We start from the raw sequence: 18,704 nt of genomic DNA on the forward strand, positions 1-18,704 counted from the left end.
GCTACATCTCATCAAATGGTGGTCTGTGGCTCAAATGCAGAATACATACCTTGACCTTGATGTGAAAAGGGTTGAAAACCACAAATGAGGGGTGAGAGAAAGGGACACAGACTGCTGAGTGGTGGAGGGTTGGAAATGGATTAAATCTTTTGAGAATCCAACAATTTGATCAAGCTTCCTCGAACTACAATCTAATTATACATTTTCTGAATGTAATCTGGTGTAATTATGGTTGGTAATCTTTCATAATCAGATTGTGTGATCCTGATAACACAATTTAGTCAACCGTGAGAACGGAACAGACCGGGGGCCGGACTGTTTTATGCAACATCCACTGTTTTTATTTTTTAAAGAGAGAAAAAACACACAGTTCTCAACGGGTCTGAAAAGTAAGGCCCGTCACTAACTGGGCATCAACATTAGCAATAATTTCAGGCCCGAAACCACCTCCAAAAGTGTTATTATGCGCTTAATGTCCGCAAAGTCACTCGGTCGCCGATTGAGGATTGGAGTTTTGGCCATTTTTGGCAGTTATGTTTTTTAATAACGGGCTAGGAAGGTCGGACGGCGACAAACTAGAGTAAAGCTCACTTTGAGCTGCCGTTGGCCTTAGCGTTCGGCCGGTAGGGGACAGTGATAATTGATTTCTTCAATGCATGGCTTTTGAAGATTACGTCATATGGCAGCCACGTCTATATGGGATTTCTAATGTTTGTTCAGAGCACTGACGTAAATCACTTTGCCAGCCAATTCTATGGACTTTAATGTTTGTTTAGGGCGCTAAATGACGACGTAATGGCCGATATAAATCCAGTGGCCGCACCCTCACATTAAATTTTTACCGAATTCGGATTCGGTAAAAATCTGGCTCAGCCTGAGTATAATTTAATTGGCATACATTTCCGGCCCAGCCTGGCCCAAAAAACATCGGCTCTGGTAGGGTCTGGTTCGGCCAGAATCTGAGAAGTCTAAACACATTGGGCTATATCTTGCACCACCCCTTAACCCCTAAACTAATTTGCCATGTTTTACTATTTAAAAAAACAAACATTTTAAAATAGTTCAAATAGCCGATCTACAAGCTCACAATGTAGATCGGGTAGTTTAACTTTTTTTTCTTTTTTTCAATATGGTAAAAATAAAAAGCAAATACGTTTAGGGATAAGGGTGGCGCAAGATGGAGCTCACTGTCTTTCTACTCCACACTTTCTGTTTTCTCTCAATTTATCTCTCTCCGTTTCTGTCTCTGTGTCTCTCTGTTTCTGTCACTCTGTGTGTCTCTGTGTGTGTGTCTCTCTCTCTCTCTCTCTCTCTCTCTCTCTCTCTCTCTCTCTCTCTCTCTGTCTGTCTGTCTGTGTCTCCCTCTCAGAGGAGGCCTTTCTGCTGAGCGAGCCCCATGTGACGGCTATGTTCCAGTGTCTGGAGGCCGTCGAGCAGAACAACCCCAGGCTGCTCGCTTTGGTGGACACTGTCGGGGTAAGGACACGTGCGCACACATACACACTCTCACACACATTATCTCACACACACTCTCTCACACACACACACACACGCACACACACACACACACACACACACACACACACACTCCACTACTGAACGTCTTGAATTGCCTTCCACACAGCTGTCCCCGCTGAAGAGCCTGCCGTGTCTCGGTGGCCTGCTGAAGAGCCAGAGCCTCAGCGTGCTGCCGGGGTCAGGAGGCCAGCCCCACCACCACCACCACCACCACCAGGGGGGTCCCCGGGGGGGAGAGGAGCCCCCCCTGAACCGCAGGCTCACCACCTCCAACTGCTCCCTGCGAGAGACGGGCACCCACACCAGCACCCACACCAGCACCCATACCACCACCCCACAAACCACCACCAGCAGCAACGTCGGTGCCGCCACCACCACCACCACCACCACCACTACAGCTGTCGCCTCCCAAAACGGCACCCCCCCTGTTGGTAAGGAGAAACTATACATGTTTTTTTTTTTTTGTACTTCTAAAGCAGTAGCCTGGAACTCACCTATGCTTTTTATGGCATAGGCAGCCACCCGGCAGGATCCGCCGGGAGAAACTATGCGCAGCTGCGCGACATGAGACTAATTACTTAGAGCGACAGAGAGAGAGGAGTGTGTGTGTGTGTGTGTGTGTGTGTATGTGTGTGTGTGTGTGTGTGTGTGTGTGTGTGTACATGTGTGCGTGTGTGTGTGTAAATTTAACAAAGACGATCAGAAATCAGCAGAGCGTGAGCAATGTTTGCGCTACTCTATGCCGAATTGAAGTGGACTTTTTTTTTCTCCCTGGAAATAAAAACGTCTGGGTTTCCGAGGCTACTAAAGCAGTGGTTCCCAAACTTTTTCATTTCAAGGACCCCCCCCCCCCCCCCCCATTGACATTAAGTAATTAGCCCGCGGACCAGTGATTCTCGACCGGTTTAATTTCAAGCACCCCCAGTTTGACATGCGTTAGTCTACAGACCGCCGTATAATGGCAATTCTATCTCAGGGGCCCCGATTTAAATAGTAAAATCAATGTTGATTTAACTCTGAGCGTGTACAAATGATTCCATTTGTACAGTCTCAGAGTTACAGACCCATAAGCGTACATTAACCCTTGGCCTACAATTCACGGAAAAAACGGAATTAATCGAAAAATCTAAACCTCCCGTTAACGGAAAAAACGGAATGACTCACTAATGTTGGATGTAATTTACCAAAAAACGGCCGAAATCCGCGTGATCGTGCGCTATCGTGCACGCGCGCCGTCTCTATGTGCGTCGCTGTAAAAAATTTGATATTTTGCGATCTTTTGGGGTTGATTTGAGGTTAATTTGACTTAGTTATGAAAAATATAGCATTAGCTTAGCAATCCGGACCAGCCAAGCTATTGACTAGGGTCAAAATACTACAGGATGTTGTTGATCGTTGAACCGGAAGTGACTTAGGAAGATCCGTCTATTTTAGCCAAAATCAGCATAATGGTGCTTTCCCGCCATCTGGTGGCGAATCGAGAGAATACATTTGCAATGAATGAAAAAAAAAAAACATCTCTTCAATCCACCAGATCTTTCTTGTGTGTTAAAACGATGAATTAAAAATATGCCAATTTGTTACCCAAACAAAAAAATTGGGACTGGCAGTCCAAGGGTTACGGTTCCAAACTATCATTTAGCTGGGGACCCCCTGGAACTCTCTCAAGGACCCACTGTTCTAACCCATGTTGGGCGGGGAACCCCTTTTGGTGTTTTGACTAAGCATTATGTAATACTTTAGCTATTGAAAAATAGCAGACCTACAAGCTCGTAGCGCGCCACTCGTCAAAATGCGGCACAAATATTTGAATATAATATTCTTTCAGAGCGAACGTTTTTTTTTCGACGTCAGGCCTAAATGGGCTAAAGGAGTATTCGTGCTCCAGTTAGCTATTGAAAAATAGCAGATCTACAAGCTCATAGCGCGGCACAGAGTGCCGAGCAACGAGCTTGTAGGTCTGCTATTTTAGAAAAATCATGAAAATGTGGCACAAACCTTGAAGGTATATTCTTTCAGAGCGAACGTTTTTAACTTTGCTTCTGCAGAGGGGTTCCTGGAACTACATATTTTCACTGAGGGTCAGCCGCCAATTACATATAATTTGTGGGGTCCTTGACATGAAATATTGAGCACCACTGAATATAGAAACATAGGTATAGAGTAGACATTTTAAAAATGTCGACGTCAGGCCTAAATGGGTTAAACTGGAGTATTAATAGGCCATTATTGTAATACCTATCAATGTGAATATTGTTCTGAAAAGGAGGACAGAATTATGTCTTTGTTTCATACGTTGTTAGCTACAGGTTCAGGTTCATGAATGTATTTGTTTGTCCCCGAGGCGATGTTGTTTAGAGCAAAGCATAACGTGAAACACAAAAACACAATAAAAAAGGCACATGGTACACATAGAACAATAAAACAGGATGGCAGGCAGTTCAAGGTATCGGTGTAACATTGAAATTCATAACATTTTCAGAACAGTTGTATAAAGAATTCATACAAGCGAGTCAGGTGACAAGTTACCTCGGCATTTAGAGCCTGGATAGACCCAGGCACAAAGGAGAACTTATACCTATGGCTGCGTATTAAATTTGTATACTTTATTGGTCAGAAATGTAAACAGTCTGTGGTACAGCAAGACATTAAGGCTAAAAAGATAACACAAAGCCCCGGTGGACTTGTTTCCATTATGGTCCCACGTATTCGACACATGGCATCAACGATCCTTGTGTAAAAGCGGATCCGATATATACTGTAAGTCGAGCTAAGTCACAGCTCTGTTTTAATATTTACTAGACGTCTCAAACTTGGGTGTTGTCAGGAGGACTCGGTTCTGCAAGTGGACTTTTAGGTTTTGAGTAAAGCAACGGTAAAACAGGGCTGTCACGATTCCAAATTTAAGACGGTGATTTTGGTGAAAAGTTTATTTGTTTGCCTTTTAGGCTTCGTAATCACATATTGCACAGGGCAGATATGACAAATAACTTCAATATGCAAAGAAATCCCTGACACATTTAATATATTTTTATATTTTTTTCTTTCGAAAAAATCTACAAAATAGCGGAAATAAGCTTACAAACTGTTATAAGCTTGTAGATCTGCTATTTTCGAGAAGAAAAATGACGTTTTTCAACATGGATTATCTCAGAAACAATTGCGATTAAACGATTATGTATTAATTGTGACAGGCCTAACGGTAGAGAAAAAAAGATTTTGATGTCAACTGGTTAAAGGACCACTTCACCACTTTTCGACCTATCTTCATATAATGGGACCTCACTAATAATCACGATAAAATGGTACAATTTTTTTCTACTCAGTCTGTGTCTCATAGGAGGGCTGTGGGCTCCTATGAAACACAGACTGAGTAGAAAAGAATTGTGCATATTTAGCATGATTATTAGTGAGGACCTATTGAATGAAGGTATGTTAAAGTGGTGAAGTGTGGCCCAGGCCGTAGCGTAACGGTCTGGGCACCGGACTGGTAATCCAGTCGCAGTGTGCCGCGGGTTCGACTCCCGGACCCGACACGGCCTTTACTGCATGTCATCCCCCCATCTCTCTCCCGTTTCCTGTCAGCCTACTGTCTGTCCCTTCAAAAATCAATAAAAGGCGTAAGCCGCAAAAAAAAATATAAAAAAAAAAAAAAAAAAGAAAAGTGGTGAAGTGGTCCTTTAAACTGTAACCAACAGAGAGGGAGTGATTGTGGATATGAATACAGCTGTGTGTGTGTGTGTGTGTGTGTGTGTGTGTGTGTGTGTGTGTGTGTGTGTGTGTGTGTGTGTGTGTGTGTGTGTGTGTGTGTGTGTGTGTGTGTGTGTGTGTGTGTGTGTGTGTGTGTGTGTGTGTGTGTGTGTGTGTGTGTGTGTGTGTGTGTGTGTGTGTGTGTGTGACTTAGCGAGCGCACAGTAGCCTGATTGTTCACAGACATGGTCCGTTACTGAAGAATGTGTTGCTCTAGAGCGTTCAAAATGCCGGCCTCACAGCGGACCGTGTTCAGCACGCCGCCACGCGCGCACACACACACACACAAATTAGCGTCGGGCATTTTCTTTTTTCACAAATCGAATTTGAACGACGAGAGAGCCCTCTCTGTCCCAGCTGATGATTGGAGAGAGAGAGAGAGCGAGGGGTGAGTCGTCAGGGCTACCCCTAGCAACCATCTACTGTGTTTGAGCACAAACATTGATTAGTAATTAGCATGAATGCTTCGTTTGGAACTCGACCGTGCACAGTGGACTCTGGGCCGTGCTTCTGACCACACACGTCATAGGTTTAACTTTAACCCATTTAGACCTGAGGACGATTCTACAAAATGTCTTCTAAATCCTGACAGTTTTCAGAAAACCTTGTGTTTCTGTGTCAGTCGTTCTCAAACATTTTAATGTCAAGGACGGACCCCCAAAAATAATAATTGGCCGCCAGCCCCCGTCTGAAAATGTGTCGTTCCCGGGACCCCACCAGAAACAAAGATTTGAGTTAAAAAAACGCTCTGAAAGAATATATATTCAAGGATTTGCACCACATATTCTCGATTCTTCAAAAATCGGTGCCGCGCTACTGAGCTTGTAGATCTGCTTTTTTTCAACAGCTAAACTATAACCTAATGCTTAAAACACCAAAAGGGGTTCCCGTCCAAAATGGGTTTAGACAGGGGTTTTCCACCTTTTTGGCTGGGGGGACCCCCGGAAATGTCTCGCGACCCTTTTGAATTTGTATCGATTTCAAAGATACAAAGCTACACAGCATACTTGTAGCTTGTATAGGACAAAAATACCGATTTCCCCGCACACACATATGACGTAAATTCCCCATTCGTTTGTCAATGGCATTTAATGTTTGTGTCAGGACAAAAATCTACACTATAGCTGAATATAGGAGCCCTCAAAAACGACCCTTCTTTTACTAACCCCCGTCATCAACGTTGTCTTCCAGATCCTGCCAGCAGCACCCTGGGAGCTCCCTGGGTGTGTGTCTCCCGGCCCGGGGAGACCCCTCCTCCTCCCCCTCACCCCGGCCTCTCCTCCCCCTCGCCTGTCCCGCGCGTCTCCCTGACAGAGTGCCCCTCGCCGCCACCCCCCGACTCCGAGGCAGGAGGAGGAGGAGGCGGGGGGGTGGACTCGGGCGACGGCGACTACGACGACGGCCCAGAGTACCTGGCCATCGGCAACCTGGGCCAACGGAACCGGAGCCGCGGCGGCAGTGGCGGTGGTGGCGGTGGTGGTGGCGGCGACTCCCGGAGCTCCACCCCCTGCAGCGAGCAGGGGGCGGAGCCCCAGGGAAGGCAGAGCTCCCTGGCCGTCCCTGGCCCGCCCCCTCCGAGGCGCTCCTCCTACTCTGAGGGCCAGCGGGCGGCGGCGGCGCCGGGAGGCCCGGGGGGCCGCGGAGTAGGGGGGATCCCCCGGGGTCACATCCGCTCGCTGTCCGACGGGGTCAGTCAGAAAAGCAGACGCGGTGAGTCGACCCAGTGTGGTTGTAAATGTAAAGTGCTCGAGTGCATTTGTTATGAGGTGCATTTGCTTTACTGGAGTGTAATTCCAATGTTCTGCACTTTTACTTACTACTCCGCTACATCTCGCTATACTCGAGCGAGAATTACTACTGTGTAGTTTGGTTGTCCTCTTATTAGGGCAACCACACTAAATAGCGAAAATGGCCAATCTACACGGACACGTTCTAAGAATGTAGATCGGCAATTTGAACTTTCTTTTTTTTTTTTTCAAAAAAGAAAATCCTAAAATGTGAAGGCTAAGGGGTAAGGTGGTGAACAGTACGCTATACTTTGTTGTACGATAAATAAAATGGGAAGAAGTAGCTGATCTCCAAGTCACAGTTTGGCTATAGTTGCTGTTGAAAGTTTGCTAAAGATAGCTAGCCTCCGTCATGATGGATGTAGAGGTGCTACTAGGTTGAAAGGTTACAGTTGGGAAGCGGCTTGTGTTGTGTCAGTGGGTGGAAACTGATAGGATGTGTTTTTAGACTGAAGATGTCGTCATTATTCGTTGTGCAAACTGAAAACTTACTCACGGATTGAAGTTCTCAGTCACCACGGCTGATTTCAGTCATTTTAGATTCCATAGAAGTCAGCATAAGTGGCTCCTATAGATTCCATAGAAGTCAGCATAAGTGGCTCCTAGATTCCATAGAAGTCAGCATAATGGGGGTGGGGGGGCGGGGGGTATTGTACCGGTATTGTAATAGTTTAGCAGACATGACATGAAGTCCACATAACCAGCTCTGGACAGTGCGGAAACGGTTCCAAAATAACCTCTTATAATCCCTCCTCCTAATGGTACTACTGTTATAACGGACCCTTTCCTTTGGCTTTTGAGGTGTAACCGTCTCTTCCTCCTCTGAATCTCCCTCTGTCCCCTGTCTTTTCCTACATCTATTTCTCAATCTCTTTATCCGTCTGCACAAAAGGAGGCGGGCACCGGAAAATCACCATAATAATTGAGGACCCCATAGCAGGTTGTTCCGTGCAGTTCTACTGTAAATCCATTGTCACGCAAATTTCCCTTTTGCATTTGATACCACGATACATCACCGCCCCCCCATCTCTCTCTGACGGAGCAAAGCTTTTTTTGGTTCCTCATTTTGTGCCTGTTGTGTCCATTTCAGTTCCCGGTTGCTCTTCCTGTTTTTGGTTTGGTTGTTTGGTGAAGTCAAGATGAGACGATGTCCAGTGATGTGCTGCGTTTGTTTTCATGCACGCTCTTGTCCTCATATGTTCTGTTTTGTTTTTGTTTTTCATATTGTGTCGGGCAGAAACCTCTTTATCTCCATATTCTTTGTGTGGTTTTTTTCGTAAGTTAGATAGCGCCCTACTTGGTCATAATACAGCGTCACACAAAAGCATCGATAGGAGCATATCCCCGCAAGCTGCAAACACGACACGTTTTGGAGCTTGTCGATCTGCTACTTTTGCTATTTTCTTTAATGCAGTGGTTACATTTACTTTGATTTTACAATATAAACTGGGGGTCCCAGGGATATAAATACCATTAAATGGGGGGGTCTGTAGCAGTGTTGTTTTTGGCAGCAAATTTTAGTTTTAGTCATAGTCTTTTGAATAGTTTTCATTTAGTTTTAGTCACATTTTAGTCACGTGGAATGTGTTAGTGTTAGTCTAGTTTTAGTCGACTAAATGTCATGATATTTTAGTCGACTAAATCTACAGTTGATTTAGTCGACTAAAATTTATTTTGGCGGGTCTTGATGCCGTCGTAATGAGTGTTTTTACACTTGCTGAAAATAGCCGATCTACAAGCTCACAACGCGTCGCAACGCGACGCGTTGTGAGCTTGTAGATCGGCTATTTTCAGCATGCAACCAAGTGTAAAATGACTTATACTGGATCTATTGTCCACTACTCCCTTCCTAGCATTTTAGTCTAGTTTTTATCTGTTGACGAAATTGTCAATATATTTAGTCTAGTTTTAGTCATCATAGCTTAGTTTTCATTTAGTTTCCATTTAGTTTTCGTCAGTGAAAAAAGGTAGTCGACGAACATTTTTCGTCTTAGTTTTAGTCGACGAAAACAACACTGGTCTGTAGCCTAATCCATGTCAAACTGAGGCTCCTTGAAATTAAACGGGTTGAGAATCACTGCTACGGCTGTATAAATCTCCTCTTATGGGGGTCCCTGGCATTTTCTCTTCAAATGGGGGGCTAATTAGTGTCAATTTGGGGGTCCTTGACATGTAAGAATTTGGGAACCACTGCTTTTAATGCGAGTCCTGAAAAGTAACAGTTTTGCACATAATGAGGTTTCCACCCGACAGACGATTCTATTCACTTCATGGTTTGAACTTCATAGCGATGTATTTTATACCACTGTGTCCCTTTGATTACATTTCATCTACGCCTGTATATGAATAAATATATTGTATATTGTATGTTGAAGAGAAATGTTGCGAGTAACATCAGAATAGAATAAATAAATTTACCATGCATAAACATGACAAATCTAAGAAAATGTATCTGATGGGCTTTAAATGACTATAAATCTGTAATTTTTGCCCGAATAATGATAGGCTATGCCTTGTGGTTTTGGCAATAAAAATGGACGGATGTGACCTATCGGCAATGATACAGTAGTTATGTTGGGAACAGACTAATATTACAGCTGTTACCCGTCTTATTGCCATCGACTGCATACTCTAAAATGATTCATCCTTATAAAGTTTATTTATTGTCTTATTGTTTTTGTTTCTTTGGGAATGACTTTGTCTGTAACCAATGCCATATCAGTGCAGAAATGCTTCGCTTTCCATCCTCGATGTGCAACACACGGCGACGCATGCCCCCCCCCCGCCTGTCGAGTTCCAACACTTCCATGTCGACGATAATGTCACCTGAAGGTAGACGTCGTTATCGTTGTCTTGTCACTAATTCAAGACTGGCTGCTTCCGGTTCTCAGAGTCAACTGGTGATGTCTGCGGCCTGAAGGACTACCCCTTCTCCACCCAGAGCAGCGATGGCAGCACCCCCGGCTCCCTCTACATGGAGTCTAGTGAGTATGATATTTTTTTGAGCGGTGCACACCGCTCCAATGAAGGGCAATGTGTGTCCCTATGTCTGTTTGGAGTCCGACCCATTGACCCCAGCAGATGATTGTGGTCGCATTCGGGTCACACACTTGCTGAGCAGCCGGGGACATTCACACTGAGCAGTCATCTAATTGGGGTCGCATTCGAGACATGCACGCACACATACGCACGCACTAGGCCATTCACTTCTAGTCATTTTTACTAGTTGCCTAGTTGCCTAGTTTACTAGTCGACTAGTTGCTTAATGCCTCTGTCTCTGTCTCTGTCTCTGTCTCTCTCTCTCTCTCTCTCTCTCTCTCTCTCTCTCTCTCAGACGGCTCCCAGTACAGCAGTGTTCCAGATGGAATGTTCAGGAAGCCGTCAGAAGGCCAGAGCCTCATCAGCTACCTGTCAGAGCAGGACTTTGGCAGCTGTGCTGACCTGGAGAAGGTCAGTGAGAGTCTGATTAACCCATTCTGACCTGAGATCAGATTCTAAAAATGTCAGTCGTTCTTCGATTTTTCAAAAATAGCAGACCTACAAGCTCGTAGCGCGCCACTCGGTGGCGCGCTATGAGCTTGTAGATCTGCTATTTTTCAATAGCTAAAGCATAACATGATGCTAACACCGAAATGGGTCCCCCCCCCCCCCCCCCCTCAATTTGCTGGCGGTGTGTTTAGGTGGGGTTGGCAAAAAGGCCTTTCTGTGTGGAGTTTGCATGTTCTCTCCATGTCACCCTCACAAAAAAAATAGAGTAATCCTGGTTTCTAAATTTAGGGTGGGAAAAGGGAAGAAGGAAGACTCCTCACACATCTGTAGGCCAGAGCTGTCACAATCGGAGCATTTACCTTTTTTTGATTGAATGCATACTTTATTATCACTTTGCAAAAGAGGCACAGTGGGCACAGATTCACACAAAAGAATGCTAAAATAATTTACCCAATGTTTCCACTGTGGTTCCGTGTATTCAATTCATTGAGACATTTAGAGACAAACAATAGTGTTGACAAAAAAAGAGTCAACACTCACTTACTGTATTGTCTATTTCTATAGCCTAAAATGTTTTCAAGAACAGAATAATGTTCAGCTGTAACTGACACCGCGTGCGTGTGTTTGTTTACATGGTTACAAAATCAGGCGGCACAGATTGATATGAGCCAGATGGTCGTTAGCCTTTGATTAGAGAACGCTCTGGTATTGAGTTAACAGAGTGACCGATGAATTCAGTGATTGATCGGAATCAAGCATTCAACCGAGCCGTGTGATAATTGTCTCCACCAGGCCGAAGACATGGGGAGAGATTATGTTTTGCATTCCGTCCGTCCGTGTGTGTGTGTGTGTGTGTGTGTGTGTGTGTGTCCGTCCGTCCGTCCGTCTGTGGACAGCTAATCTCTGGCACCGTTGGCTTGATCGCAGCCATATTCTGCACACACACTCCCTGAATGCCACAGCTCACATTGGCCTCTTATAGCGCCACCAGGAGGCCGCTTTGTGCAAAATAATGTACACCTAAAGATTTTGTCCAAACATCACGCAAATTGGTACACAGTCTCTCTAGATACATTCAACGAAACGGGTCTTTCAGATTTTTCAGACTCCATCCCGATTGTCTAATATTGGCTTCCAAAGTTCGCAGGAGTGCTCGGTTTCCAACAAAATGCTGCAAATCATGAACACATCGTGTGGTTTCCGTGAAATTGTGCACGCACATTCCCACTAGGCCGAGGAAGAAATGCCACTGGACCATTTTCAACTCAGCCTCATGGTGACGCTATAACTGGCCGATTAGTGTTGTTACCTCTAACTGCACGGATCCGTGTAAAACTTTGTATGCACACTCCCTAGAGGCCAAGGAAAAACCTTTGCCTGGAACTTTTCACATGTGCTCTTTATAGCGCCACCAGGAGGCCGAGATATGTAAAACACATTTTCTAAAATTACTCCTTCAGATTTTATCCAAATCGGTAGTACATGCTCTCCATAGTCACGTGATCATTACTGGTTTGTTTGATTTCTGATAATCCATCCTGATTGGCTACGATTGGCTTCTAAAGCTTTCAGTAGTACCCTTTTTTGTAGTAATCGCCACAACTCCTCAACGCAACGTCCGTTTCCGGTGAAACTGCATGCATATTCCCACTAGGCTGAGGAAGAAATGCCACTTGACAGTTTTCAAATCAGTCATGGTGGCGCTACAACAGGCGAAGTCGCCACACACACACACACACACACACACACACACACACACACACACACACACACACATGTTTATCACATTCTGGACGGGAACCCGTTTTGGTGTTTTAATTAAGCATTATGTTATACTTTAGCTATTGAAAAATAGCAGATCTACAAGCTTGTAGGTCTGCTATTTTTGAAAAGTCGTAAAAAAGTGGCACCAAATCGTTGAATATATATTCTTTGAGAGCGAACATTTTTTTAATTCGATGTCGGGCCTAAATGGGTTATATTACTCCTAAACATTTTGCCAAACATCACACACACACTCCTATCCCCCTGGTGGAGACCTGTGCCCAGAAGGGCAACTTTTTCTAGTTGCGACTGTTACCCGACCGGTCCCCTCTATAATAATTCTCCTGTCTCTCGCCTCGTCTTCCAGGAGAACGCCCACTTCAGCATCTCAGAGTCTCTGATCGCGGCCATCGAGCTGATGAAGTGCAACATGCGTCGCCGGGAGGAAGAGGGCGAGGAGGACGGGGACAGCGACTCCGAGATCCAGCAGCTCAAGCAGAAGATCCGTCTGCGCAGACAGCAGATCCGACGCAGCCTCCTGCCGCCCTGCGCGTCCTCGCAGCACAGTAAGCTATAGCGCTATAGCGTTAGCCACAGTTAACCCATTCTGACCTGAGATCAGATTCATGCGAGGTTTCCACTGGACACACACTGGTCCGATTAACAAAGAGGTGCACGGGCAAGCACACCGATCCTTGTGAGGTGCCCAGCTAGGGCTGTCATGGTTACAAATTTAACGCGTTTTGGGGAAGGAACCCCTTTTGGTGTTTTAAGCCTTATGTTACACTTTAGCTATTGAAAAAAATATCAGATCTACAAGCTCATAGCGTGGCACTGAGTGCCGCGCTACGAGCTTGTAGGTCTGATATTTTTGAAAAATCGTGAAAATGTGGCGCAAATTTGGAATATATATATCCTGGAACAACATATTTTGAGATGGGGGTTGGAGGCCAAATACATATAATTCTGTGGGTCCTTGACATGAAATAGTTAGAGAACCACTGACATAGAAATGTCAGAAAACTCATGGTTTAGAAGGCATTTGTAGAAACGTCCTCAGGTCCTCACTTCACACGGGTGTGATCTTTTTTATTTTTTTTATCTATGAAACAATTGGCTCTGCTATCCACTGGTCAAAGATGAAAGGGCCCGATTTTCCTGGCCTGTGTGCAACTACAAATAGTCTCCTTGAAGTTTAAAGTACAGTACATGTGCTTTTCATCTGCGCTGAAACTTAGTTAGCAGAGTTAGGTTGCTGATAGTGACTTCATTCATTCATTAATTCGTTTATCCCCTCTCATATGATGTGCTTTAACCCGTGCTGGGCGGGAACCCCCTTTTGGTGTTTTAAGCATTATGTTATACTTTAGCTATTGAAAATAGGTCTGCTATTCTTGAAAAATCGTGAAAATGTGGCGCAAATCTTTGAATATATTCTTTCAGAGCGAGCGTTTTTAACTCAAATCTTTGCTTCTGTCTGGGGTGGTCCCTGGAACAACATATTTTCAGATGGGAGATTGCGGCCAATTATATATATTTTTGGGGGTCCTTACCATGAAAATGTTTGAGAACGCCTGACATAGAAACATAGGGTTTTTCAGAAAACTGTCAGGATTTAGAAGACATTTGTAGAATCGACGTCAGGCCTAAATGGGTTAAAGTGGCCCTCTGAATCACTGGCCACACACGTTAAAATAAAAGGGGCGAGGGCAGTATTTATATCAGCCAAGATGATGTCTTACGTCGTCATTTACTGCCCTAAAGCAAACATTAAAAGTCCATAGACTTGGGAATTTATAATTACTCTCTAAACAAACATTAAAAGCCCATAGACTTGGTTGGCCTATGACACAATTTTGTGTCAGAGCTGCTAGCGCCCCTCAAAAGAACACATTGGTTATAACGTTGGAAAATTGTGACTGTTGACTACAACGACCGTTGACTTGAGTCTTTCTCTCTCTCTCTCTCTCTCTCTCTCTCTCTCTCTCTCTCTCTCTCTCTCTCTCTCTCTCTCTCTCTCTCTCTCTCTATCTCTCTCTCTATCTCTCTCCAGTGTTCCATTCCACAGACAGCGGGGGCTCCAGGAGAAGTTCGCAGGACTCCTGCGAGGAGGGTCTGTCAGACTCGGGCTCTGGAGAGGAGGTGGAGGAGTGTGAACTGAGAGGTGAAGAGAGAGCACTAAGGTCAAAGGTTAACATGCAACAATAAGGGGGAGCACTAAGGTCAAAGGTTAACTTCTTTCCTTTATTGCTGTGAACCATATAGTTCATAACCATCCACATGGTTCATTATCACACCCGTCCAGGTGGAAACACACAAACACACAGATGCACTGAAGTGACGCCGTGGAGTGAACATCCTTTTCTTATCAACTATATGTTTGACCAGGCTTAGCCTAGTGGCCGCCTATACATCTTAAACATGCATGGTACTTTGAACCTGTGAGGCGAAGGCACAGGAAGCTGTCCGGGTGTGTTTTGTGTGAAATATAGAACATGTTATTTTCCGCCCTCAGGTCAGGCGTGCTGGCACAGGTATGGCTGTTGTATAGTTTTGACATGTGACTGGTTTAACCCATTCTGACCCGAGATCAGATTCTAAAATTGTCTTCTACATCCTGACAGTTTTCTGAAAAAGCTATGTTTCTATGTCAGTCGTTCTTCGATTTAAAAAACAAATAGCAGACCTACAAGCTCGTAGCGCGCGCTATGAGCTTGTAGATCTGCTATTTTTCAATAGCTAAAGCATAACATGATGCTAACACCAAAAGGGGTTCCCGCCCAGAATGGATTAAGAAGATGGCTCGTGATGATGTGCAGAGTACGTTTTATCTGGAAATTAATTTAATTTGTATCCTCTGCTAAAAAAGACGCAAAAGACGTATAGCAGTAGTTTCATTTATTACAAAGCATTGCCACCATGCAAATATTAACAGCATGGGTTGTGTTTTTCTTTGGATGTCATGCACATATATAGCACTCACGCAGTGTGGATATAGGCCTGTCACAAATGTTACGTAACCGCCGAATCACAATTATTTGAGAATAATCGCAATTATTTTTGCATAATCGTCAATCATTTCCTTGTTGGAAAAATGTCCGTACATTTTCTAACATTTTTTTCAGAAATTGCAGATCTACAAGCTTGCAACACGTCACTTTGTGACGTGTTTTCAGAGCACAACACCCGAGCGCAACCAACCATACAATTACTTGTCTTTTACTTCTACTGGATCTCTTCCACACTAGTCCCTCCCTAACATTTTAGTCTAGTTTTCATTTGGTGATAAAATTGCCAATATATTTAGTCTTAGTTTTTATTCCGTTTTTATGTTGTTTTTGTCAGTGAAAAAAAGGAGTTGACGAACATTTTCCCCTATATTTTTGTAAATATAGAGTGCTGTACTGGACTTTTTACTAATTTATTTCATCATATGTTTTGTGGGTTCAGCACCTTCTAAATTATTCTGAACTTGTGTTGAGCATGTTTCAGTTCATATTTCATATATATATTCAGTGATTTCATTTAATTATTAATTATTTTTTTGCTAATCCCCCCTACTATAGAGTGTGCTGACCATATTATAAGGAGTTCCTCCCTGTCCCCAGTGAACCCCTGGGGTAAAAAAACAACAACATAGGTTTCGTTTTTGGCTGGGGTTAGCCAGCCTTCATCCAATCAGGATGAGAGGGGCCTTCCTCCAATCATGATCGAGCGGAGTGCATGCATTGTGAGCTTGTAGATATGCTAGTCTGTGTCCCTGTTTTGGGTCATGCCCCATAGACAACCCATTACTGTGTGTGTTTTATAAATGTGGTGCCCCCCCCCCCCCCCCCAGTCCCTGTTGGCGGCGCCACAGAGCGGTCTGTCCTTGACACAGGGACTGCAGGGTGCAGGCTGCAGGGTGCAGGCTGTAGGCTGCAGGGTGTAGGCTGCAGGGTGCAGGCTGTAGGCTGCAGGGTGCAGGCTGTAGGCTGCAGGCTGCAGGCTACAGGCTGTAGGTTGCAGGCTGTAGGCTAGGCTGCAGGGTGTAGGATGCAGGCTGTAGCCTAGGGTGCAGGCTGTAGGCTGCAGGCTAGGCTGTAGGCTGCGAGTGGAGACGCTCCTGTATATACTGTAGATTCTAAACTGACCATGTCCGTCCCTTATCCTCTCTGTCCTTCATTAGACCTGTCACGATTACAAATTTAAGTTGACGATTCATTGTCTCACAAATAATTGCAATTGACGATTTTATTGTTTTTTTATATATATATATATATATATATATATATATATATTGTTTTTTTTGCATTGAACATTGTAACTTCACAATTTGTATTTCCGTTTGCCTTTTAGTCTTCGTAATCACAAATTGTGCAGGGCAGATATGACAAATCAAACAAACCTAAATATACAACATTACGGTAAATGTTTGAAAATGTATGGCCATTTTTCACCGTGGAAACGATTGCCGATTATGCAAAGATACATTTGCGATTAGGCGATTATGTAATAATTGTGACACAGGCCTATCCTTGATTACTCCTGCAGGAAGTAAGGAAAATTATTGGATGTACAAATGGGCTGGTTGTCCATCATTATAATATTTTAATTGTGCTTGAAAGCAGAAGGGTAAAAGTTTGGAATCATGCTACTAACACATAACCATGGCCTCAAGCTGACTTTATGGTGCTCGCTTGGCGGCAAGCTGCTTGTGTTGCTCGCTGGTTGCTTGGCACTGAAGCATATAGATATTATCAAGACTACTGTGCGTGCGTGTGTGTGCGCACGTGCCGCTTCAGGGAGACAAAGGAAGAGAATGGTGGCGGGCGTGACATTCTGTGACCGCTGCTGTAGGATTTAGTCACACCCTTAGTGTACAGTTCCACTCTCGTAAGTTCCATGTACGCTCCATCTCGCTTGAACTGACTGTGAATCTGCGACGAATTGTCAGTTTGATTCGACTAAGATATATTCCGGCAGGCTTTGATGGAGTCGTAATGCCTGATTTTACACTTGGTTGCATGCTGAAAATAGCCGATCGACAAGCTCATAACGCGCCGCACTGTTATATTCAGAGCGCAAAACCCGAGCTCAACCAAACTGACAATGACTCGTCTTTTAGTTCTACTCGATATCTTGTCCACTAGTCCCTCCCAGACATTTTAGTCTAGTTAGTTTTAGTCATCATGGCTTAGTTTTTATTCAGTTTTCGTCAGAGAACAAAAGGTAGTCACAGAACATTTTCAGTCATAGTTTTAACCGGCGGCCGTTTTTATGGTTCCAGTTCGAAACCAACTTTTAGGGTTCTGGACCAATTCATTTTCAGTGGAAACACTCTAAACTGGTTCGATATTAGTTGGGGGGGAAAAAGGAACTGAACTGAATGACATGACAAGACGGCGCTAAAGGTGAACCAGCTCTAATGCTAGCCGGCACTGTGTATTCACTTTGTTTCCCCTTCAACTCTGCACTATGATATTACATATCATTGCTGTCGGGCAGAAACCTCTTATCTCCATATATATATATTTTTTTTCAATAAAGTAATACCCTACTTGATCATACAGTGTCAGACGAAAGCATCAAAAGTAGCAGATTTGCGCTGCATTGTGAGCTTATCTGCTACTTTTGCTTTTTTTGAGTGGTGCAACCACTCCAAGGAACAGCAATGTCCGTGTCCCTGTGTCCGCCTATGTGACGTTAACCTATGACGTTAATGAGCACCAGTATTATCTGAGTACCACTAGGGGCGCTGTTGTGCCAGAAACAGAGAGAGAGGGAGAGAGGAGGAGTGGGGGAGAGAGAGAGGGGAGTTGCACCACTCAGTTCACATTTTTTTCCTGCAAAGTAACAGTGTTGGAGATATGAGGTTTCCACCCAACAGAGACGATAATACTTGACTTCAAGGCATCAGATGTCACGCGTGCGACCGGACATTTACAACGGACAGCTTCCATCGAACGATCCTATTGCAGTCGAAACAGTCAGTCTTATTGTGAGTAGTCGGTCTTATTAGAATTTAATATAAGCATGTCTAATCAGGATTTATCACCCGATCATTCGCGCTCAAGTTGGCAGATGTTGTTCTGACGCAGGAACAAACGGCACACTTGTTGGAATCTCGGCTTAATTTATGTATCGGGAGCGTTTTCCACATGGTCTTGCAACATTACTCCGAGGGCTGCCCAAAGGGCTTTGCTCTCAGGGGGGAATGTTGATCTCTTGCCGAAACCCCTTCCAGAACGTCTGCGGGGATCGGACTAATCACACATGGTATCGTTGCTGTCAGCCAGAAATCTCTGCCCGACATATTCAATCTGTTATCATCATACTGTCATCATACTAACTGCAGCGTCACACAAAAGCATCAAAAGTAGCAGATCTGCAAGCTCGGAATGCGGCACAAGTTTT

General features: G+C 44.4%; 1 protein-coding gene across 2 annotated transcripts in view; it reads left to right on the forward strand.

Moving 5' to 3' along the window:
- The window catches only part of rubcn (rubicon autophagy regulator), a 49,532-nt gene that overhangs the window by 16,464 nt on the left and 14,364 nt on the right, over nt 1–18,704 (forward strand). For both annotated transcript variants that reach the window (XM_083767036.1, XM_083767037.1), the window contains exons 5-11: nt 1,370–1,476; nt 1,625–1,949; nt 6,460–6,978; nt 9,947–10,039; nt 10,390–10,505; nt 12,676–12,874; nt 14,362–14,472. In XM_083767036.1, coding sequence (XP_083623162.1) covers nt 1,370–1,476; nt 1,625–1,949; nt 6,460–6,978; nt 9,947–10,039; nt 10,390–10,505; nt 12,676–12,874; nt 14,362–14,472 — 1,470 coding nt within the window. The remainder of the gene's footprint in view (nt 1–1,369; nt 1,477–1,624; nt 1,950–6,459; nt 6,979–9,946; nt 10,040–10,389; nt 10,506–12,675; nt 12,875–14,361; nt 14,473–18,704) is intronic.

The sequence above is a fragment of the Protomyctophum parallelum genome (assembly GCF_964188405.1).
Source record: "Protomyctophum parallelum genome assembly, chromosome: 6".
NCBI lineage: Eukaryota > Metazoa > Chordata > Actinopteri > Myctophiformes > Myctophidae > Protomyctophum > Protomyctophum parallelum.